General features: G+C 39.9%; 1 protein-coding gene across 1 annotated transcript in view; it reads left to right on the top strand.

Annotated features, from left to right (window-relative positions):
- The window catches only part of RALGAPA2 (Ral GTPase activating protein catalytic subunit alpha 2), a 137,798-nt gene that overhangs the window by 53,029 nt on the left and 59,643 nt on the right, over positions 1 to 25,126 (top strand). The window contains exons 24-35 of the mRNA XM_050894119.1: positions 8,470 to 8,598; positions 10,032 to 10,160; positions 11,423 to 11,481; positions 11,770 to 11,878; positions 12,444 to 12,554; positions 12,912 to 12,980; positions 13,154 to 13,291; positions 13,810 to 13,993; positions 17,009 to 17,780; positions 18,090 to 18,161; positions 19,173 to 19,296; positions 20,374 to 20,529. Of these exons, the coding sequence (XP_050750076.1) occupies positions 8,470 to 8,598; positions 10,032 to 10,160; positions 11,423 to 11,481; positions 11,770 to 11,878; positions 12,444 to 12,554; positions 12,912 to 12,980; positions 13,154 to 13,291; positions 13,810 to 13,993; positions 17,009 to 17,780; positions 18,090 to 18,161; positions 19,173 to 19,296; positions 20,374 to 20,529 (2,052 nt within the window). The remainder of the gene's footprint in view (positions 1 to 8,469; positions 8,599 to 10,031; positions 10,161 to 11,422; positions 11,482 to 11,769; positions 11,879 to 12,443; positions 12,555 to 12,911; positions 12,981 to 13,153; positions 13,292 to 13,809; positions 13,994 to 17,008; positions 17,781 to 18,089; positions 18,162 to 19,172; positions 19,297 to 20,373; positions 20,530 to 25,126) is intronic.

The following is a 25,126-nucleotide window of genomic DNA, read 5'->3' as shown; positions in this document are numbered from 1 at the left end:
CCCTGCCAAAGCATAGTTCCTAGGATTCAAGTTATTGCATACCAAAATAAGCTTTGGTGCAGATTTTTTTTTTAGCACAGATTTTGTTTGCTAGGCACAAGCATAAATTTCTCACTCTTAAGGAACATTAACAGGAGAAAGGGGGGGGCATTTCTCATGGAGGAATTTTCCTTCTGTATGTATGACTAGTGCAACTTCAAAATTTATGGGGGAAAGCAACAGAAAGGTAGACCAACTCCAGCAAATCACATTGGTTATGTTAGACCTTTTTAGGTGGCTACATAATTTTAAAAAAATTAGTCAGAAACCTCTTTAACCTGAATGTGATTATCAATATTTTAGTTAGCATCAGAAATGTTTCTTTTTGAAATATATTTCTCTTTCCACTCCTCCCTTAAGGATACGAGTATACAAAATTTCTGCTGTATTGTGTAGATTTTGGTGTTGATAGAAAAACAAAATAGTACATTTTTGAATATGGTTATAAATCAATACAATATTATTCCCAGCAAGTGCGATCTAACTTTGCAGACTTGTCTCATGGGGTATATAAAAGAGCAATGTAAGGGTATATCTTATAGAAAGCTCCCATGGCACTCTGAGTTCAAGATGTAGCAATTAGCTTAGCAGATGAGAAAGGAGATAGGGAGGTAATGAGCTGCGTCTAATTTGTCCATGTGGAAGTGTCTAACAACAAACATCTCTGTATGAAGAAGTGAACAATTCTCTGCAACAATTGCATCACCTTTTCAGGTGGGAGAAGTCATTGCATAAACGGCAGTATGGAGTAAGTCGCAGTCTGGCGTTGTAATTACTTCCAGCTTGTGAAGGGGCCTGAGGTCAGGGGGCAAGTGACTGTCTGCGGGATGATGATTGTCCTCCTGTACCGCTCAAGTCAGTGGGCATTTTTCTGATGCTGTAGCAAGCCTGGATTTTTTCCTACAGTTTTTTATGAATGAAGTTCACTGAGGCTCACCACCTCCCCTCCCTGACCTCCAGTGTAAAGGAAAGTGAATTTGGACGTTCACTATCACGTCGTGGGTTACTGGAGGTAGTTCACCTACGGTTGCTCCAATTCCTTGTCTAGATTATGGAAAATCATGAAACATTCTTGGGGTGTGATTTTTTAAGATATGCCATGGGATAGCCTATTGCAGCTCGAGTCGGCATAGCTGCCTTCTGCTGCTAGGTGAGACTGATGGTTGAAAAACCCCTATTCCAGTGATTGCAACTATACATGTCTTGATTTGAACAATAAATATAGCTTTTTTTAAATTAAACCAAAGTCTAATACTGCAGTGCACAGATTTTACAAATACCTGAACCAGGAAAGGAAATGTATTTTATTATTGCTAGTGGTTGCTTACTGTAGCAGTAATTTTTGCTTCATAAACTTGAAAAGGTACACAAGCATCTCCTTGCTTCATAGCTTCCTTGTTTTTGCTGAAGAACAAAAGTACCAAAACATGATTCCAAAATACTACTAACACTATTCAGCCCCCTTCTCAGAAAAGCAACTATTGAGATAATTCCAATTCCTGAATTCTGGTACTTTTGGTACTTAAATAATCCTTCTAGATTACTGGTGTTTTTCTCCTAAAACTTCTGTGGATTTTTGTGATACTGTCTTATTTCTGTCTAAATTTGCACTCCTAGTTTGAGAAGAGAATGCAGTGCAAGTTGGGTGCTTACCTTGTAGTTACGCTGTAAAAGAAGAGGCAGGTTTTCAATATTGTTCAAGTTTCAAACCCCCAGCTGTTCAGCGTCCTTTTTTTTTTTTTTTTTTTAGAAGGTCTCACCCTACTGCCAGATCTTTAGCATCAGTTAACGTGCTTGGTGTAATCTATTGACAAGACTTGCCACTGTGGTTTTGCCCAGTAGTCAGAGGTTATCTGAAAAGTTATATTCAGGTTATATTCATGACTCTGAAGTGAGTTTTAACACATAAGTTTAATAAATGTACAATTATACTGGCTTGCCAGAGTATCTTTGGAAGAGAGTGCTTATATATATAAGAAGATATTAAGGAACATAATAAAAAGTATAGACTTCAGAAATTCTCTGTGGAAAGGACAACTAATAGACAAGGAAAGAGACTGTGCTGATGGCTTTTTTTAGTTTAGTGATGTTAAGGGCAGAACAAACTTGAAATATGGAAGGAAAAAAGAAAAGCCCAAATCCAAATGAGTTGACAGATGTCCTTGGTGATTAAATTTCAGCACATGCAGACTGGACTGCCCGCAGAACGCAGCCCAGCTGTAGACAGAGAAGTTAACAGCTATGGTTTTAGCTCGATTCCTTTTAGCAGTAAAAGGATAACTTAGATGAAATACTCTATCAATAAAGATGGTGATATACTAATGTACATTATGCTTGTCTATAAGCCTCTTAATTTGTTTAAAATGTACTGTTAATAATTATGGAAAGGAAGCTACACGAGTTATGTAGTAAGCTTATGTAGAAACACTGACTATAGCTCTTTGCATAAGACATGGCTAATTTATAATATGAAGCTAATTTATAATATGAAGCATTTTTTAGTAGAGTTACTACCAGAGAAGCCGTATTAATTACCTATTTGTATTAACATTGATCTGAAGTTTTTAAAAAAAAAAAAAAGTACTTGTGAGCTTTTATATCTTTGTTACGTTCTTATTCAACAGTGAGGAGCAGTGTACAACTTCTAGACTGCTCAGCCATTAGTGCTGTTCACTGGGACGTGTATTAGCCAGGTAGACAATTGTCTTCTAAAGGTACAATAAATGAGCAGCTTTGCTTTTGTACGCTCTGGAATAAGTACTTCTTGCCCGGATTTCTGCCTGATAATGTTGCACATGAGGACCCTCAGTTGTACGGCGTTTCAGAAACCATAACGCATTTTAGATTCCTTTCCAGACTGCCATTTAGAAGAAAATAATCATAATACTGTCTATTAAGGCTTAGGTTCCCATATTTTAGTTTCTTGTGACTTTCTTCCAATGGCTACCATTATTTTCTCCCTCTTTTAATCTCCCCCATATCTCACCTTCTGTAGAAAATTTGCCTGTGTGCCCCCATCATGTGCTTTATGAGTGCTTTCAAAAAGTGTTAACAGACAACACGTTTCCAGTAGAGACAAAAATACAAATGCCAAGGTCTTACAGAAAATCTCTCATACCTCTCTGCTCACCCATAGTAGGATAAGTTGGAAGTGCTGGAGATAAATAGCTGCTAGGATTGACTGGAAGAAAGGGAGAACCAGGTAATGCCGATTGTAGGAGCTGTGCATTCTGGAACAATTTTGGTAGTTTGGTGGGGTTTGTGTGTGTGTGTAATACTTTTGCTCTTTCTAAATTGCTTCCATCCCACCCAAATTTCTGTTTTGTAGTCAGTGTTCTGTCTGGCTTTTCTGTATTCCCAGCAGTATCTTGCTGGAGTGCCCGCTGCTTGTAAGCTCCTTTGTGAGGATTTTCTGAACTCTGTCGAGAATAGAAATAAGAGGGTTTTTTGAAATAGAGTCAACATCTCTCTTCCTTCCATTTTGCTCACACCTTTTCTTCCACCTCTCCAGTCATCGTTGTAGCTTTGGGATCTCCTGAAGTAAGTTTCTTTGTTAACGTGCCCCTCCAATGCAACGCTGTTTTATCATCCGTCATCTTTAGCTCTCTGCTTGACTTCCCCCTTTCCTTCTGCTTATTTCAACTGGTCTACGTCCTCAGGATCCTTCCTTTTCCCTCTGCATGCAATTGTGCTTCTCGGCTTCAGATGTGTTTTACTTCAACTTCTTGCTTAGCTGTTATCTTTATCTTTTAAGCAAGGTTACATGATAAATTCTGAGGGTGGCTATTTTAAGCAAATCAAGGTTTAATGTATTTGCTGTTTTTTGGGATGTTCTAATAAAAATGTGCAAAACAATCCCTTATCCTCTGCATGTGTTCCTCAATCTTGAAAACTGATACAGTGTGCAGGTGAAAGTGAAAAGTGTTAAGAGTGCTGCTAATTGCCACCTAAGGTGGAGGACCTGCCTTCCTGCTGTGCGCCGCAGGGAGCTCCTTTACTTGTTCTCTCAGAGGTGTGCTCACGTTCCCTTCCCTAAAACCACCTTCCCTCTAAGTGGTTAACCTCGTGCTCTGCAGGTGCTTCAGCGCTGCCACGTGGGTTTCTGAGACTTCGAAGCGGTCCTGCCGCAGGAATTTGGGAGAAATCCATATGGTGACACAAAGTCATCTCAACATCTCAAGCAGTGCTGTGGACTAGTAACTGTGTTCTTGGTACCCGTACCTCTGTAGCTGTAGCAAATGGGTATTCAGATATTTCCCTCTCGTTGTGCATGAACTTAAAATATTTCTTCTGACTTGAAGTGTTTCCTTAATCCCAATGGTCTCCTAGGTTGTGAAAATATCAAACATATTCTAAAAGGGGAGAAACTTTGAAAATTCTGTTTGCTTCATATGTTTGTCTGATCTCTGTGAATAGGGCATCTGAGCACCTCTCGGTCAGCACAAGGGCTTTGGGGTGGGGAGTTTTGTTATTAATATGACTGTGAAAGAGAGAGCTTTCTAACGTAGTTTAGAAGGGAAGGAACAATTACCAGCAGGTGACTTACGCAGTGATCTGTCATCTTTAGCACTTGTGAATAACCTTATCCGTGTTTTACAAATGCAATGTTTTTATGGTTTTTAATCTCTCTCCTTACTGCATTCTGGTCACAAGATACTTTAGCAAATATAACTTTTTTGGAGGTTAGATTTAAATGACAGATTGAAATAGATTCTGCTGACAAGCTAATCCTGTGCTTTCTGAGAGTGTCAAAATACTTCATAAATTTTTATTGGAACTTAATTTTTGACAGGTTAACTCTTACCTAAAATGTAACGATAGCTAGGAGAACTTGGAATAAGTAAATGGAAGCATTTGTTCCTTTAAAATAAAAAACGAAGGATTTACCACTTAGGTCTTGTGTAAATTAATAATCTTTCCTGTGCTGTAAATTTCAGCCCCTAATGAGGTGTGTCTCAGTGAAGAACAGAGTGAACTTTAAGTGAAAAATCCATGTTGTTCCTGTTGAGGGACAATTGGAAACGTGATGAAGGCAGATGGCAGGCTATTTGGTTACACCTGTAATCTGCAAAAGGTTGAACAAAAATTAGGTGAAGAATATTTTTGTAATTGACCTTTCAGTGAACTTGCATAATTTTTTTTTCACTTACTCAGTGGACGTTTATGACCTTATTATTTGGATTACTAGATAAACCTATACTGAAATATTATGCTGTTTATAGGGTTAATGCATTTGAGGAGGACATGCATGTGATTGCCCCCTTCTCTCCCCTCCTCCCCGTTTTTTAACACTACAGAGCATCATTTTGAATTGAAATAGTCCGTAATGGTCCTTTTTTTCACTTTTCTTTAACAACGTGAACACTAAATTATAGCTGTGCAATTATGTAAACAATGGAAATGCTTCCAGAATGAATACTTCCTTTTAAATTTTCATTTTGTGTAATTGCTGAAAGGTTTGGAGCCATAATAAACCAAAATTATTTTACACATTTATCGTTCTAAAGGTCAATTATGAAAGAAGTAAAGAAACAACACTGTACAGAATGAGTAAACCAATTTCTATTGCCATCACCATATGTTTTTCTTATTGCTTGTGTTTTTCCAGTTACTGTGTACATAGCATTCAATTAAAGTGATTCATTTACTAGGCTGTAAGCTGCTGAACAGAGTTTACATTTATAGAACAGCGCTCTGAAGGGAAGGAAACAACTTGCCTCTGTTTGAATTACCTGATTTTTGCAATATCACTGATAGGACATATGTTCTCACTTGGTCGCTTTCTCATAAGCCTGAATCTTCTGATAAGCTCACAATGCTACTGAATTACTGCGTGAAATCACGCTTTTATTGTTAGCTGGGTTGTGCATGAAAGTGTGCTAATTGGGAAATGGGAGAAAAACCTCAAATTTTACCTGTAAGCGCCTTCCTGGGGCGTGGTTTCTTTCCTATCTGTTCTCTTTGGAGTAGGCTCAAGTAGAACAACAATATTATAGTCAGGACGTATTCTGCCTCATATTAATATAAATGAAGTCACTCAAACTATCACAAATTCATACTGAAATGCCCGAGATGAGAAATGGCAGTGGAAACTAATGGAAGGCTAGGCTGAACGCGTTTTTGTTTGGGCTCTTATGCACTTGTACATTGCTAACTTTTAATGGTTATGTGTGTGTTGTATCGCCGCAGCATACGATCTGTGCTGTGAATTCATCTGTTTGAAGCTGCATAATAAAAAAGAGAAATTGAGGCTTGTTTCATTAGCTTTTCAAAATAAATTTTTCAAAGGTTTCTTACTATGAAAAATGATTTTTTTTTTTCGTAGTAGTACATCTCATAAACAGCAAGTAGATCCATGCAACCACATTCTTACAGCTTTTTGGAATGTGTGTGTTCTCACAGCATTTGTTGAAGTTGTATTAGTTATGCTGTGCTGTAAACGCACAGGTATTAATATATTAAAGTAATGGTTTTGCAATTACTTTTTTATCCTCATTTTCTTAGTGTTCTGTACAATGACCATAGTTAAGAGCCGATGAAGCCGGATGATCGTTACAGTGGTATTTAACAGATGGGATTGATGGAGTGAGGACAGGAGTTAACGCAGTTGTTTGTAGCAGGTCTTTGTACTTCCGACGTTCTGTTACCTTTCAGGCCAGGTTAGCATGGGCTCTTTTATTGTGGCATATGTCAACAGAAGTGTACTCCCATCTGCTGCTCTATAGTTTGATGCCCAATTATTCAGAGACCAAACACATCGCAGTACCTGGCTCCGTTCGTAATTACAGGTGCGTTGTGTTGTGAGGAGCCCAGTGCATTAATCAGACCCTTATTTATAAAAAGGTGGGTCTTTTGTTCTGCTCCGAGTGTGAGTTTACCACCCACTTTATGAGCTGCTGCATCCATCTGCTCCCTCTTTTTGAATGTTTGCATTGACTGATATTGACTTTAAAATATATCAAAGGAAGTGATTAAAACTAGTTTAAACATTAACTCGAGTGGCATTTTAGCTTATTCAGGAAAGTGAAAGCATTATCTGCTACTATGTTAAAAACCAATATTATTTATTTAAAATATGTAACACAGTTATTTCATAGGATGTTACTGCTGTAAATACTTAGCGGAACACTAAGTAGGTTCTATCCAGGTGTTTAGCAGTGCTTTGAGAAAATACTAGTGTAGTTAAAGCATATCTTCATATAGAGAAAAGTGAGTTTGACTTCTTTAGTTTCTGATGTAGAAAATGAGCATACGGACACATTCTGGGACTAAATGTAAGTTCAAGCCTTCTTTAACACATCATAAAACCAGTAAAGATGGACACTGAAAATGGTTTTCCTTTGCAACTTTTGGAATTTTATTGAGATGAAAAATAATTTTCTACTCAATATAGAAATAGCTTTGTCTAATTCTTCAGCAAATATAATGTTGCAGGTAAGGATTATATAGATTTTGTGCCTAACTTTAAACCTGCTGAAACCTTGTCGGAAGGAAGTCTTAACTGAAATACAGGAATTTTGCTCTGATTTGGAGAGGCTGTGAAGAATTGAAACGTGGAAGGATTAAAGTTGAAACGCTTATCTTGAATGTGTTCTGTGTCACAGGGTAATGATGAGAGCAAAGCTGTGGCTGGTGGTCTATTCTTACACATACAGTGCTACCTCTTAAAAACAACCCCCCACCTCTGTTCCTTCAAAAGTTCAGCAAAAACTCTTTTTTTTTTTTTTCCCCAAGGCTTATCTATGTTTGCTGTCTTAATTATTTAGAAGAGCAGCAACTTAGAATAATCTAGTTAGCATAGCTGTATCTGTGTTACCACGCTGCGTATGATCACTTCTTGCATTTGACATCGCTGTATTTCTCAACTAGTCCAGAATAGCTAAAAAAAAGAAAATCCCGTGTGTGCTGGAGCAGCCTAACAGTAGTAAGCCACCTGCTGTCGGTTACTGCCTTGAGCTCCTTCAGGGCAAGTTTGTGTCATCTCGTGTTTTTATGGCTTCAGAATTTTGAGTAATGTGATTTTAGGAAATACCTCATTTGGAGTGGTGTAATGCTTCATCTTAAACTGATTAACAGTTTGAATGTTTTGTATCCAAAGTCTTATTTAGCAGGAGAACAGTTATGCTTGGACACGATGAGACGTGGGTGGGTTTGTTGTTTTTTTTTTTTTTTTTAACAGGAATTTAAAAGTACAAATATTACCAAAATACAAAATGCACTTTTCCTACTAAATGCATCTACAGTGGAAAGTAGTGGTTGTTATGTGATGATCAGTTATACATAGAGCTGTGCGGCGCTCTGAATTATCACCTTGATTAGTGTGGAACTGGTGAATTGCAAAGTTAAATCTTCTCAAACTCTCCCTTTTGGTTTTGGGCTTTTTTTTTTTTTTTTGCTTATTTCTTCTCAAACAGGTAACTTCTCTTTCAGGATATCTTAAATACTGTCATAAAGCACTGCCCACCTTGGTTTTTCTTCCTGGGCTTACCTGGCTTCACGATGCTGATAGGAGACTTCATTACCGCGGCGGCCAGGGTTCTGAGCACAGACATGCTGGAGGTGAGTATGGCAATGCCCGCTGCCCCTGTCCCCCGAGAGCGCGCGCGCGCTTGCTAACGAGGTTCGGATGTCTCCGCTCCAACAGGTGTTGACTCATTAGCGCAATGCGAAACGGGGCTCTTGGGGCAGATACCATGGCAGCTGAGGTGTGAAATTGTGGGATAAGGTGACATGCTAGTATTGCAAAGGTGTTTCATCAAAAGGCCAAAGTGTGAGAAATCATATTCTCGCTAATATTGCAGCACGCCCCTGCGCTAAAAGCAGGACTCGGGTTTCAGAGTCTCATTAGCTTTTTTCAGTGAGCAAATATTGAAAATATGGAACTCTTTTGGCAATACAGAATTTCTTACTAAATATCAACACTAACAGAAATGTGACTCTAAACGATTAAATTAGTGAAGGATAAGTAAAATAGCAAATCAATGATGGGATGCCAAAATAAGGGTAAAGGTCTGGCAGTCCTGGGAAAAACAGGAAAGCTGTGTTGTACATGAAACACCAGTTCAGGGGAGACCTTTCTGTCCGTTTTGGCCAAGTGCTTTTACTGCTGCTCTTGACATTTATGCGGCCGAGTGGGTGGCCCTGCACAGGGACACAGCCCTCTCCTATTTCAGCAGAACTGAAATGGTGAGCCTAGCCGTGCTTTTTCCATCGGCCCTCAAAGAGCTTACAGCCATTAATTTTCTGACATCTCTTTTAAAAAAAACTGATCAGCCTGATCACTGATCCAAAGCTTAAAGTGCTAATAAGGAATACTCAACTTTCCATAGAAAAAAACACCACCACCTTCCATTTCTCCTACAAGCATCAAACTTAGTGTGCATTGCATTTTCAACATTACGCAAGATTATATAGCAGTAGTTAATGTATTTATAGCTCATGCCATTTTGCTTTTGATGGTTTCATCAAAGTAGGAATCTCTACGCATTTTTACCATGTATACAGTCAGTTTGAGTGCATTGTGCTGCCCTTTGCGTCACACGATTAGCTAACAGTAGTGCTGGATTGGTGCTTAAAACCCTCACTCAGCTTTTCTTTAGGTTGTTCTGTATTTTTTTTATTGACACCGAATCGCTGATAGTTGGATTGTGTAAAGACAGAGGAGGTATTAAAAATGTAGAATTTGCTTAGGAGCGGGGCCAGGCCCCTGCTGGAGGGGAAGCTCGGCCTCAGAAAAAGAGCAGAGCAACACAGCAGCAACGAGCATGGGCAGGTAAGTGTGTGTTAGTCACTGCCTTAATGTGGCTTTTGCTGTAGTTGTAAAGGAAAAGCTACCAGGACGTGTTCCTCAGGACCCTTTAAATGTTGCATTGTGAATACAGCACACTTAATATTTATAGTGGTATCCACTAGCCTCATAGCTTATGTCATTTTCCTAACTTTATGAAGTTGGGGTTTTTTATGAATACTTTTGTTTACTTTTCCTTCGTTAGGCTCCGCGTTCAGAAGCTCACACCATCCTTGGTTCTCTTGTTTGCTTTCCAAATATCTACCAAGAAATCCCGCTGTTGCGGCCCATTTCAGAAGCCGGTGAGATCATCGCGGGAACCGCAGATGTGAAGGTAAAGTCACATTTCATTAGTAAATCCTTAGGTAACCTAACATATTTTTTACTATTCAGTCACTTCATTCTTGCTGTACGTTTTTGTTTAAAAAAAATAAACCCCTCCTTCTCCTCAAAACCCCACAACTGCACACGTTATAGGTACTTATTTGATAAGCATTGCTTTGCTTAACATGTACCATAAAATTCACAAAGCTTAGATACTGCAAATTACATTTTATTTTCAAGGAGAGTGAACTGGCTATGATCAAATGCGATGTTTTCCAGCCAGATGCCTGTCGGGTCAATTCATTAAATGATGTTGGTGGTATTATTTAAAGTGTCCGTTCATTGTATCTGTGTATATTAGCTTGTCCTGTAAGAGATGTGGGGTGTGCATAGGGGAGATATCTTTTGCCTTATTGGTATTATAGTAAAATGTTAAGAAAATTCCACTATTAGAACCATTATCTTATGTGAATGGTTTTTCCCTGAGAATTAATTTCAGTGGGACACCTTGAGACATGAATCGCATTGCGGGATGGAAAGCTTTGTAATTTAATGACCTTCGCAACAATAATCTTGTAGGGGAAAAATCACACACGCCCTCCCCCAAAGACCTGACAAAGGTGACCTGGAACATCACTTGCAGGTGAAACCTGCCCAAATGGTTGCCCTCGCACAAGCCTCTGTTGCTTTTTGATAAACTTGAGGCACCACGGTGATCCACTGCGCAAAATTAGGTATAGCTGGGGAGGAATCTCCGAATTCCTCGTGCAGCCTGAGAAGGTGGAACCGGAGAGAATGCAAAACCCTTAGCACGCTTGGCTCCTGTTCTTGCTTTCTTCATCAGTCCTCTGAGAGTCATTGGAGGTGTGTTAAAACAGTCTCGATTTTAAAAGTGTCTTTTCTGTACTAAAAAATACACTAAATTTTTTATAACATGGCTCGCTTAGAACCTAAACGCTATAGTTTGTATTATCAAGTGATCACCGCTCATGATTAGTAAATACCGATCAACTCTGAAAACGAATTGATTTCCATCTTGTTGCCTGTAGATGATTTTTAGGTTGATTAGATTTATCCACAAGGGTCAGTATTTGAGTTGTAATCGGTAAGTATTTCTCCCTTGACAAAATAAAATTGGCATGAGGTAAAAATGCTTTAAGAATAGACTGAGAATTAAAGTTATTTCACTTGTAACTACGTCAAAATTAAACAACTTTATTTAAAGTAGACATATTAAAAAGATGCTTATTCTAATTTATTTTATTATTTTAGTGTTACCTCATAAATATTTTATTGAAGAATGCTACAGAGGAGCCAAGTGAAGCTGCAAGGTAAAATATTGAGTAAAAGAAACGGGAAAATGGGAAAGTCTTTCTCGCTGCTTATTTTTGGTGCTTGTACAGCTGAGTTGTTACTACTGCCTTGTGGTTTCATCCTATTTAGATGAGTTCTTCAGTTTAGCCCTATTGAGATGAAGTCCACTCTCTGCCATGAAGGTGGTGACCTGTTGTCTGAGAGGGAAAAGAGAGATTGCATCTTTGTGCATTTCTTTCCTTTTCTTTTTTTTCCTAAATATTCTTCTAAAACTTCTGACAAAAACACTTTTTCTTTTAAAAAAGATGCATAGCCATTTGTGGCCTTGGAGTCTGGATATGTGAAGAACTAACGCAGTGCACAAACCATCCCCAAGTCAAGGAAGCAATCAATGTCATAGGTGTGACACTGAAGGTATTACTATGACGGTCTCTGTAATCAATAAGCATTGTGTAAAAAAGGTATTTTCATTTTTTAAATAGTTGCTGATTATATGGAGCACAGTCTGCTGGCTTGTCTTTTCATTGCTTAAAGCACTGACAGGATGCTGCTTAACACACAACTGCTCGGGACTTTTTGCATAGTCTTAGTGATATGGCATTAGCCATCTTCAAAAAGATGTCTCCCAGTTCTGAACCTTTGCGTGTAATTAGTAGCTCATTATCTTCAGTGAGCATGGTTCCGAGTATATGCACAGTTCTTCAGTGGGGCCAAGGTGGTATCCTATACAAAAGTGCAAAATATTTGCAAAAATAGCATGTGATTATGTACCTGAAGACCCTTTCCACAACAGACCAAGTCAAGATTACATAGTTAATGTCAAGCCTGCTGTTTCCTAATGCTGACGATGTGATTTTGCAACATTAACGGTTTTTTATTGTTTGTATAGATGCAGAATAATTTAAAATGTAGAAAAACTGAATGCATTGTATTGTATCTGGATGTTTTATTTGGCTTTTAATCACCTTTTCTCTTCCAGTTTTCTAATAAACTGGTAGCTCAGGTAGCCTGTGATGTTCTTCAGCTGCTGGTTTCTTACTGGCAAAAGCTTCAGAAGTACGAATCCTCTCTGTCCAGAAAAATTACTGAAGTACGTCAGTTTCTTTAAAACGTTTGTATGGAAATTGTATGCAAAGTTGTCTTAATTCCTTACTTGAGCTACTGTAACTGTGACTTTATGTTAACTTTTTCTTTCTTCTGCAATTATCGTTAGGAGATGTACTTGCTGTAGTCCTAGGACCAGCGCACTGCTCTTATTTGTAGTGATTTATTTCCAAAATGCTCAGTGAAACTTTGTGTTTCACTTGGACACTGATTTTACAAGGGCAGTTAGATGCTCCTAAGAGCCTTTAAGCTTTTTCATACCCTGTTCAAATGAAGTTCATGCTCTGTCTTTATAGCGAAAGAAGTTAAATGTCTCTTTGGAATTTTGCTTATTTTAATGTAGATCCTTGTGGCCACTATTGCATTTCTTTTGCCGAGTGCTGAATACTCCTCTGTGGAAGCAGATAAAAAGGTATGTCACTGAAAAGAGCAGTCTCCATTCTTTCTTTGTGCTGTTCGAGATGGTTGCTAAATGAAGTCGCTTTGAAACCAGAGTTGTATTTTACACTTTCAAACTCATACCTTTACGTTTGGGTGAATTTAATAGAATATACCTAAATACATGCGTAACATGTTTTTGTGTAGTTTATAGTTTCGCTGCTACTTTGCTTGTTGGATTGGTGTATGGCATTACCCATGAAAATGCTACTGGAGCCGGTGTCTGCTGGTGTTCTTGAAGATCAACATGCATCCAAAGCTCCTTTACTGGACTATATTTACAGAGTGAGTATGAGGAATGAACGTGATTTATTGTGTCTAGATGTTTAAAGATGCCTTTCACAGATCCTGTTAGGCACAGAAGCATTTTTAGCGAGCTGTAGAAAATCGTGAATTCTCGCAGTGTGGGCAGAAGTCATACAGATGAGAAGTTAAGAAAGCAAAATATTAAGATGGTAAGATCAGAGATGTAGAACAGACAGAGGATGGTGAAGAGAGAAAGGTAAAACGCTTAAAACAACGAGCCAGGGAAAATAATCTTTGCAGAAATATTTGAATTATTTGGAAGGGGCTGTTAAAATACAAAATAATTCCTGAAGTGAGCTGTTAAAGTACAAAGTAAGTGCTGGCGCAGAGTGTTATTTTAGAAATGCTGTATTTAGACATAGATGTTTTTTGTAGCATGTCCTGGCTTTCACCATGTAAAAATTGTGGTGGGTCACTCCTCATTGAATGTGTTTAAGTCGGTACTGTAATGTACACTTTATTACCTCTTATTCAGTGTCATGCTTGTCTGCTTGCAGGTTCTGCACTGTTGTGTGAATGGCTCCAGCACGTATACTCAGCAAAGCCATTACGTGCTGAGTCTGGCGGATCTCTCGTCCAGCGATTACGACCCATTTTTGCCACTGGGGAATGTCAAGAGCTCTGAGCCCGCCCAGTGCCACTCCTCCACGGATTTGGGCAACCTGCTCACTGTTGCCGAGGGTAAGAGAGTTCACAGAGCGTGGTGAGGACCAGCATGTCAGTGTTCAGCAGCTAGGAAGTAAAGCTTTCCCGGTTACATCTCTTCCTTGAAAACATGCTTCTCCTCACTGCACGTAGCAACTATTCCTTGAAAACTGGGCAGTGCCCGTTTTTGATGAATTTCAGTTGCCTTTGTAATAGGATGTTCGAGTTTGTTGCTGACATTGCTGTTTACGAAGATCACAGGAGAAAGAAAATGACACTAAGGTGCTGTATAGTGAGAAATTTGTACAGAGATAGGGTAGACCGAGAAGCTGGTTTTGCCTTTGGTACTACTTATAATTCAGTATATAAATTAAATTCAACAAATAAGATAAGCCCCAAATCAAACTTCTTTCAGAAGCATGCAGCTGCCCTTCTTGAATTTTGCAGTTAAAATGACTCCATTGTCATAGATAATTTGCCTGTTCTGAGTGATTTGAGAAGAACAGGTACGATTTGGACCAAATTCTGCAGCTGCATAAATATGCCATTCCTGCTGATTCACAATCTACCTGTGTCTGAAGTGAAAAGAGATTATTTGGATCTAGGTGCGTTCTGTTACTAACTTTTTAAAGTCAACTTAAAAGTATGCATCCAAACATATGAAATAATTTATCTCTAAGTGATTTATCATAGAGATCATCTTTATTTCAAACACTTGTTAAAAATAACCTTTAAAACAATGGCTGTTCAACTATGAATTATGTCCATTTAAAGTAATTTCATATATTAATGTCCATTAATGTATTTCTGCAGAAGAATCAAAAGTACAGATGCAGTAGGAAGTTGTGCGAGATAATGTTGGATTGGTAGTGATGCTTTAAAATAGTATTTTCAGGTTGTGATACTGTACTGTTTTTCAATCCTACAGCTTATTTTCTTTGTTTTTGTGTATGTACTTCTAGTTTTAACGAAAAGGTTAAAAACATTAAAACCTATTCTACACAGATTTCTTACTGAGCAGGACGTGTTGTGAATAGCAAAAAGATAAAGTTACATGTCAGGTACATTTGTTGTTTGTGTGGGGTTTGTGTAGCGGGGGGGGGGCGGCTACAGGGCTGGCTCCTGTGAGAAGCTGCTAGAAGCTTCCCCGGCCCCAAACTCAGACCCGCCTCTGGCCAAGGCTGAGCCAATCAGCGACGGGAAGAAGCTACTAGAAGTTTCCCTGGCTCCAACCCGGACCCGCCTCTGGCCAAGGCTGAGCCAATCAGCAACGGCGGTAGCGCCTCTGTGGTAGCGTATTTAAGAAGGGGAAGAAGAGTGCTGAGGGAGAGAGTGAAAAGGTGAGGAAAATGGAGGCGGGAGAAGGTGACCTACAGTAAAAAAAGAGGCGGAGAGGAAGAAGAAGATGGGAGAAGAAGAGGAGGAGCTCCAGTGAGGAGTGGGGTGTGAGAGAAACAACCGTGCGGACCCCGAGGTCAGTGAGGAAGGAGAGGGAGGAGGTGTGGGGGAGCAGGGATTCCCCTGCAGCCCGTGGAGGACCCCACGGTGGAGCAGGTGGCTGGGCCTGAAAAAGGCCGTGACTCTGTGGTAAAGCCCATGCTGAAGTGGTTTGTGGAGGACTGCAGTGTGTGGAAAAGGACTTGGGTTGGAGAAACTCGTGGGGGGCTGACCCCCGTGGGAGGGACCCTGCGCTGGAGCAGGGGGAGAGTGTGAGGAGCCCTCCTCCTGAGGAGGAAGGAGCGGCAGAGACAATGTGGGACGAACTGACTGCAGCCCCCATTCCCATTCCCTGCGCCGGTGCGGGGGAGGAGGTAGAGCAATTGGGAGCAAAGCTGAGCCCGGGGAGAAGGGAGGGGTGGAGGGAAGGTGTGTTTTTAAGAGATGGTTCTATTTCTCATCATTCTACTCTGATTTGGATGTTAACAAATTAAATTGGTTTATTTTCCCCAAAAATCGAGTCTGTTTTGCCTGTGACCATAAGCGGTGAGTGATCCCTCCCTGTCCTTGTCTCGACCCACGAGCTTTTTGTTGTGTTTTCTCCTCCCCATCCTGCCCAGGGGGGAGGAGCGAGCGAGTGGCTGTGTGGTGCTTTGTTGCCAGCTGGCCTTAAACCACGACGTCGTTTTAGGTAGAACGAGATGATTTTCATCTTGGATATGTTATTGCCGTACAAGTTCTTTGGTTTGCTTGTTTTTGAAAAATATTAATTCAGAGATTTACTACTAGGAGATTCAGGAAAAGAATAAAGAACCTTTTTTATGAGAGGAGGCTGAAGAATTTTGGCTTTTTGAGGCTAGCAAAAGGCTGAAAAGGGACAAACCTGTTGTTTAAAAGTGCGTTAGAAGCTATAAATACCAAGCAAAGAGGAAAACACTGAACTAAAGAAAAATGGTCTTAAAATGAACATGAACAAAACCTGAAAATTAGAAGGTTTCTGGCTGTAAAAGGGGTAATATTCTGGAATAACATTCCAGTAGGAGAAGTGGAGGCACAACATAACTCAGAGCACGATCAGTTTATGAAATAACTGATGTATTTGCCTGTGCTGAGGGGAACATCTTGGGATCCAGAAAGTCTTTTCCTGCCTCGTACAACAAACTTGACCACCATGCTGCTAAAGATCGAGAAGCATTGGTTTTTAGTTGCATCTCTGGTTCACCTTTTACTTCTTGTTCCCTGTCCCTCTCTTGCTACGATTGCTGTGGGGATGACTGTGGGAATAGAGGTGGTAAGGAGAAACACCTTAACCTGCTAGATGAAACTGTAGTGACAGCAGGCATTGTGGGATCGGTGTGCAGGACCTTTTGCATGTTGTATGGAGACCTGGATGTCACAGTAGGCTAAATGTCAAAGGGCATGTGGTGAGATAAAATAAAAACGTGTGACAGGTAGAATTTCTTGGAAAGTGATTATAAATAGTTTCTTGAACAGGAAGGATTAGCAGGATAACTAAGGCAAGCTTCTGAAATATGACAGAAATTTGCAGATGCTCTTTTTTAATTGCCTCTTGCTGCTCTTATTGATCTATTATCTTTTCATTGATCGTTTTAGAAAAAAGGAGAAGGAATTTAGAATTGATACCTTTAACAGCGCGGATGGTTATGACTCACCTGGTGAATCACCTGAGCCACTACCCGCTCAGCGGAGGCCCTGCTATTCTCCACAGTCTTCTTAGCGAGAACCACGACAACTCCTACGTGGAGTCCTCCGAGCTGTCCTCAGAAGTCTTCCGGAGTCCCAACCTCCAGCTCTTCGTGTTTAATGACAGCACTCTCATATCTTACCTCCAAATCCCTGCAGAAAAGACGACAGACGCTGAGCCAGCAGCAACCCCCTCGGACGTAAGGGTAATTGTCAGAGATATCTCAGGAAAGTACTCTTGGGATGGCAGAATATTGTACGGACCTTTGGAGGGCTGCCTTCCGCGGCAGAGCGCAACGAACACGTTTGTGATCTCAGGCAACCCTGAGCAGCGCTTCATTTCCCAGAAAGACATTTCTCAGGTGGAAGAAGGAGAAGACGCTCTCGACCAATTGCTGGAAAAGATTGGTAACGCCAGTCCTGAATGCCTGTTACACCCCCAGCGAAAGCTCAATGAGCCGTCGCCGCCACCCTTTGGTATGACCTACGACCAAGAGAATGCGATCACTGAAGCCCTGATGAGGCAGAGCGCCCAGGAAAAAGAGTGTATATTTAAATGCAGCTCAGACTTCAGTATGAAGGTGGCCCGTCAAGAAGAACCACGTCCTGCTGAACCTCAAGCATCCTTTTATTTCTGTCGGCTGTTGCTAAGTGACTTGGGAATGAACTCCTGGGATAGAAGGTAGGAAGAGACAATTCAGAACATGTTTACGGTACTCTTACGCTTCTCACTTCTACCCCCAAACGTGTACAGACTTAAAGTGAGAATTACATAGCTGGGTGGTAGTCAGAACATAGTTTCGAACTTTTACATATACCTGCTTCAGTGGTTATTTTAAGTAGCCATCTGCCGATTGTTAATAATAATAATAATTTAAAAAAAAATCGTTTGAATCGTGCTAATTTGATTCCCTTGGGTATTTGAATGAGAAAATACTGTGTCTGTACTGTGTTGCGTTTTCCTTCAAATCTTTTTTTTGTATCTTTATAGAAAAAGCTTTCATCTTCTTAAGAAAAACTCAAAATTACTGCGAGAACTGAAAAATCTGGATTCCCGCCAATGGTAGGTAACGTTTACTAAACACACCATTTATAAGGTTAGCGTTTCCAAAGAAAGACTAAGTACATCACCAAAACCAAAAATTCATTAAAATTGCATGTGCTAGCAATACAAGTATTTGTATGAAAAATGGATTGTTTGTTTCTAAAGAGTTCTGGAATCTGAATGGACAAGCTATTTTCACTGGTGCTATACACATAGAATTCAAAGTCAGTAGCAAATAATAAGACACAGCAACCTATTTCCCGTTTTCTTTAGCTGAGAGGGGAGGGAAGAAGTTCCAAAATTTTTTGTGACTTTGGCTCACCTCACACAAAGGACTATTTTCTGCAGGATGATCCCTGTGTCAAGAGCAGTATTTTAAGGGGTTGTCTCCATACAGTTACTTTACAGCCAGGTAGTGGCAGAATAGAGTTCTGAATATTATGTTTTATTTTTCATTATTTGACATACAGCTATTTGAAAAGTGTCTGCAGCATTGCAGAGGTCTGATTTTTCTTGCATCCCAACAATTTTCATACCAAATCCACTCAGCTTGTTTTCAAAGCAGCCAACTGTCACTGTCAGCCTTGTAAAACTCAACACAGGATCTGAAAGTCAATAATGTTTTAAATTTCTCATATAGCATCATCCTATAATTAAAATTCTGTAGGTCAAATTATGCTCCCATTAACACCTGTGCAATTTTATCTCCTTTGGCGAGGTTGCACGGATGTAAGCAATTAACCCTGTAATTGAGCTTGGTCATCAGTTCTTGTGCTGATGCAAGGAAGGCATAGACTCTGCTCCGTGCTCTGAACTGCAGTGTCTGTGCAGTGTGGTCGTGGGGAATAAAAATCAGCGAAACTGTATTTCTGCAACTGAAATTGAGTGATGTATTTGTGTGCGTAGAAAAAAGGACATGTAGAGTTAAACATGGTCACCGGTTCATAGCTTTTGAGTGCAAGTGATCTAAAAAATAATTTTTGAGCTTAAACTTCTTTAATTTTCGTTTCCTTTTACATTTAATTACAGCCGTGAAACTCACAAGATTGCAGTGTTTTACATTGCAGAAGGACAGGAGGACAAATGTTCAATACTGTCCAATGCAAGGGGAAGCCAGGCATATGAAGATTTTGTTGCTGGACTGGGCTGGGAGGTAATAGTCATAAATTTAGGCAAGCTAACATACTTGAGCTGAAGACCTACGAAAATCCATGTAAGCCAGTTAAAATAGGTAAATGGAAAACAAACTGCTTATATCACTGCATATTTTTTAATTCTCAAAAAAAAAAAAGATTTTAATACACACTAACATTTAGCAGTACTTAAAAGATCACCTTTTTAGCAGAATGCTGTAAATCCACATGCTACTTCTGGATGAACACATCTTTCCTGTTTCTGATGGACAGGTGCTGCAGTGGACATTTCTGCTTTCTGCATCATTAAGAGCTATAGCATAATTTTACCTCAATTTTGGCTCCTCTTAGCTCTTCATGTGGTCAGACCACTTACCTAGCCACAGGATTGCTTTATGAAAGACAAAAACGTTTGGTTTTAGTTGGTGTTGTTGAAATGGTGTGTCAGTAACCTAAACGACATGAACATTTACGTTTTTTGGAAATATATAGTAGCTGTGTCTCATGTTTAAGGATTTAAGTGACACAAGGTCTACGGGAAGAGGTAGCGTCCTCAGTTAGACTGATGCAGTTGGGAAAACAAACAAGCTTTTGGACACAGGCTTGTCTTCAGAGAGGCATTTCTTCTGAATAATCTTCTAGAATAATTTCTTCTAAGGGTTTTCTTCTTGTACAAATCTTCAATTTCTTTTGCAGTTTTTCTGATTGTTTATATTTTCTCTGCACTTCATAATTATTTCTCTCTGTGTACGCTTTGAGTGGGCTTGCTAAGCAGTGCATAGCCCTTACAGCAGCTGCGCGACAGAATGCTTTTGCTTCCTTGCTGTTGTTTGCTGGAAGGAAGGTGAAATAGCTGTATAGATAATGACTCCCTACCTAGTTAAGAGATGATTACTTTTAGTAAATGTCAAATACAGGAATGGGAAGCAGACAGACGTAATGCAAAGATCACAAACGTGTAGGGGAAGACTTCTCTTTCTCTGGGACAGCTACAGAATTCTAGAGTGGTAAATTCACCAAGCCTTGATATATAAATAAATATTGATTATTCATCAGTCTTTCCAAATTTCTTCTAATTACGACTTTCGATCAATCAGGTTGATCTTTCAACACACGGTGGGTTCATGGGCGGTCTGCAGCGCAATGGCAGCACGGGACAAACGGCACCCTATTATGCTACCTCTACGGTGGAAATCATTTTTCATGTGTCTACAAGAATGCCATCAGATTCCGACGATTCACTGACCAAAAAGGTAAATAATTTTGCTGTGTATTTCAAAAGGTTGTCTGTAGTCTTCAAGTGCTTAAATTAAAGTTTAAACTGAAAACAGATTGTGCTAACTGGTCCTAGCAGGCCATCTTTGCTGTGCCACATGGTGCTCTGCAGCTAGATTATCTGAATTAAATGGCATCTAAATTCTGGATTCTGAAACACAATTAACGTTTCCATGGTAGCATCAAATACCATCATTAGTAATAATATTAGCAATAATTTCATTTGTATGTTGTCTGCCTGCCAAAACTGTTGTAGTTTGGTAGAACAAAACAACCAAATGCAGCATAATAAAACCTTGCAGATGAATCGTCCAGTGTGTAACAGAAAAGAAAAGAAGTGAAAGAGAAGTGACAAGCATAGTACCAAAAGCAGCCAGCTGATATTTAAAGCCATTATCCAGTTATTCACAATTCTGACAAGCAGACTCTGCTTCAAAGATGGCCAGAACCCAGCCCAAAATTTTGTTGGTATCAGTACTTAATCATTTGTCTCTCCTAACAAGGAGTGATTTGAGATTATGGTGCTTGCCAACTGCTGCTTAGAGTCAAATAAGATTTTAGGTGCATACCAAATCTTTGCCTTTTTAATTAGGATTGGCAACTTGTCCTACATAGGTTGTTAATGTGCGGTAATAATACTACTACAGCCATCCAGTCTACCATGTGATACTATTGTGCTCTGAAAATTATCTATAAATTTGTTACTGGGTGATTGTATTTGTCGTCCAGTTTCAAAATAACGCGTGCTTTTCCTCGAAATAAAAAGGTGGAATTTCTGATGACCAGTCCTGAAAACTTACCCAGCATTTAATAGTAAAGCTAGTTCCTTTCTTTTTTTATTGTGATATCTGTCATTAAAAAAAGAAAGTCAACAAAATTACATGTTTGTCTTTATGTATGCAACTCATTATCTTCATATTAGTGGATTTACATGACTGTGGAAAAAAAATGTAATCTGAGTACTTTAGGATAGGGAAGTAGGGCTGTGGTACATATTAAGAGGCTGTATAGTCTCTATCACTTTACCAAGGTAGGACTATCTGTATTTTTATTGTTCCTGGCCAGTATTTATCTAGCTGCTAGTTAAAAACTCCAGTGATGAATGCTTTACAGTTTCCCTAGGCAACGCATTTCTATGCTCCACTTCTTGTACCATGAGAAAATTTCTTGTAGCATCTACTTTGCTTCAATTTAAGCCCATTTATTCTTACCCTATTTTGTATGGATATAGAGAACAGATCATTTTGCAGCAGACTTATTCATGTTTGAGAACTGCTACCATGTCTTTCCCAGTCTTATTTTTCCTACACAAATTGTGGTCGTTTAGTCTAATCTTCCCTTGTAAGTCATAGCTCCTGGATTTTATGGAAGCATAGCAAAGGCAGTGAAATATTGTCTAGCTGTTGAGTCATACATCACCTGGGAGAGGAGAGAGCACAGTCTGACAGAGCTACCGCAAGGGGAGAAATGCGTTTTAATTGCAAACAGTCTATTTTACTAATTCTCCTAATTCCCACCCACGTTAGGGATTAACACAGACATTGAGAGAGTCTGGCTATTCTATTTAATTGTCTTTCCTATGTTTGCTTTAAGAGCATTTCTTCTTTTGGGGGGGGGGGGGGGGGGGGGGGGGGCAGGAAGCAAAAGCATTTAGTAGTTGCCAGACTCCAAGTCTTGAAGTGCTAGGAAACAAGGCCAGCTCCAGTACATACTATCCACAGAAAATACTGCAAAGTAATTGCTTTAAGACTTTCAAAAAACCCTTAAATCTGCTATAGGAATGGAACCCTGCAGGGATCAAACTGTGTATTCCTGTAAAGAAGGACAAAGCTCTGAGCAACCTAATGGACCTCGGGAGCTGGCCCCGCTGTAAGCGGTTGGTTGGACCAGATGACTTCCAGAGGTCTCTTTTAACGTGTAGTCTTCCATGGTTCTGTGCTTCTGCACAGAACAGTTCCGTTTAATTTGTCACAGCTCTTTTGTAAGCAAGCAGGTATTTCTGTGCAAATTAGCATAGACTTCTTAACAAATTTTACAAAACTGCAGCTAAGAGTGGAGGTAAAATGCAGTTCAGAAGCACTGTAAAATTTCTGGAAGATTGATAGTTCTCTAATTCTTTGAAAAAGCTGATGGATGAACTAGCCTGCATTTGAAACCAGTGTTTTGTGCATGAGTGTATATCGAAACCATTTCTAAAGACAATATCAAACATCCTGCAAGAACTCTTATAACCCTAAAAGTGTCAGTTTCTTGAAATTTCACTTGTGAACCTTAGCTGTGGAGGCCATATACTGAAATACATCAAAGCAAGTACATGGATGCTTTAGCAACAAAATTCCTCAGTCCGCAGAAGTCCCATGTTGATTTTGGCAGCCTTTGCATGTGCAGACCCCAACTGGCATGTGTGCTTGAAAAGAAACGTGTGTTTGCCTGCAACATACTCTTAAACAAGAGGAAAATGTATTTATTTCCCTTACCTGTCGAAACTGCGCTTGTGAATTCTGCAGTATCTGGCTAACGGTCGTGATCAAATGCAATGTTGCTTCTGAGATCGTGGCAACTTTCAATGTCATCATAAGTATTTTAATACTTCCACTTGCTCACTGAACAGTTAGTGCATGCTGGGCTTAAGTCCTCACCTCAGGTTATTGGGATGGTATGTTCAGGTTAAAAAGATTATTTTATATTTATTACTTTTTTTCTGTTAATGCCGCTTTTTTCATAGCAGCGTGTGGGAGGAAGGCAGATTACGATGTTGTCATTCAGTACCTGCTCCGTTTTAATGTTTGCTGCAATAGAACTATATGTGGTGTTAGAGGACAGTATTACTGGGAGGAGAAAATTTTATCATGTTGCCAATCAGGATGCAATGGGGGCCACAACTTTTTTCTTGCCTTCCCGGTGCTTCCATCAGATAGGGTTGCATGGATACTATCTGGGATCTAAGGTCCCCCTTATCTCTGAAATCTTTATGTCATTTCTGTGGCTTCTTCTCTGCTTATTTTGCCTACAGACAGGCAAAAAGAATTCAATACCAATCAGTGTGCCTGGCTCGCAAGCTCTGGAGCTGAACAGAAGGTCTTACCACCTGCTGGCCAAGGAAGTAGTACAGCAGGCCATAAATTCTGTGGGCTGGGGAATTAAGCAGATGCAGTAATTTTACTTAAATATGTTATTATGGTTCTTTATTTTTACTGAACACAAGAGGATAAATTCATTTCTGGTATAAATGCATAAGAATAAGTGCACTTCTACTGAGGATGAACTTGGCCCCTCATTTTTGTGCAGTCCAGTTGTAATTTGCAGTTTGTATTCCTTTATTTGAAGTATATGCTGACATATTATATTGCTCATTCGGGGGCCGGGGGGAGGGGGATAAAGAAAAAACCTCTCCAAATACTTCTTAGCCCTGGAAGAAATCTTTTCCAGTGGAATGATCAAAATTCAGCTGATACCTTTCGCTGCTATAGGGTTCAGCATCATTGGTTCTAAACTTTTTTTTATCTGGCTGTCTTGTGGAAAGAATGAAAATCAATCATAGTAACAGCATCCTGCCGTCCCCTGTCTTGTTCTACCTAAATTGTACTTAACGGTTTAAAAATGAGCTGCAAAATTTTTAAGTGATTTATTTCATCTTCTCCATTGTCATAGCAGAACTTTTTCAATTCAGAAATCTGGTTGCAACCCCATACTGAACTCTTGCTCCTTTGCTGCAGAAATTTGTTAGCTAGAGCTAGATTAGATTTTTAGCAGCTAATCTAACTGCTGTAGGGGTTTGCAAAGTGGGGACAGAGCTGTGCTATTGGATTTGTCCAATTCATTTGACTCCAGGACTATAATTGCACTTATGTCTTACAAGGCTTTTATAGCCTAGGGCTGGCGAGCAGCAGAAAAACAAATTGGCAGTGATACAGTAAGAGTGAAAGGGAATGAAAGGCACACATTATCAGTCTCCAGGCAGCACTGTTCTGGCAGGAAGTTTCTTGGTTAATTTACAAATAAAACTTAGATTTTAGGATGGGTACACTGTCAGCCAGACAATGGGGATGTCAGGCCCGACTGTTACTTAGCAAAAGTAGCAGCCATGCCTCCCCAAAAGCAGAAATTCTTCAGTCAAACAGACGACTCCTCTCTGGAGCCAGCTGGCTGTGTAATGCAATTAGCAGGGAAAGGAGGTCAGGCCATTAGGTGTGTACCGTGACCAGTGTCAGCGGCGGCGTGTTGCCTGGCAGGCAGCGTGCAGCCCAGCCGAAGCGGGGAGCCTTGAAAACTATTTGCTCAAGCGAAGGGGAGCAGCGGTGGCGCTCGGCGAGCCTCCCAGCGCGGAGGCTGGCTGCTTCTGGAGCTGCCGGCTGCGGTCCGACGCCCAGATTAGGGCTGAGGAAACGCAGACCAGATATGATTAACGATGGCGTGACGCATGTCAGAAGCTATACATTGACCCAGCTACCCAGCTTCCAGGCGTTGAATGCTCGGCGTAGCTGAGACATCAAGCTGTGGCTGTGTCTGAGTGCGTGCGGCTGAGAATGTATATATTTTGTTCGTGTTAGCGAAACTGGAAACTGCTTTTATGTG

Source organism: Gymnogyps californianus, chromosome 3 (genome assembly GCF_018139145.2).
Source record: "Gymnogyps californianus isolate 813 chromosome 3, ASM1813914v2, whole genome shotgun sequence".
Classification (NCBI taxonomy): Eukaryota; Metazoa; Chordata; class Aves; order Accipitriformes; family Cathartidae; genus Gymnogyps; species Gymnogyps californianus.
The sequence above is the reverse complement of the archived record's forward strand: the minus strand, read 5'-3'. Positions and strand labels throughout refer to the sequence as shown.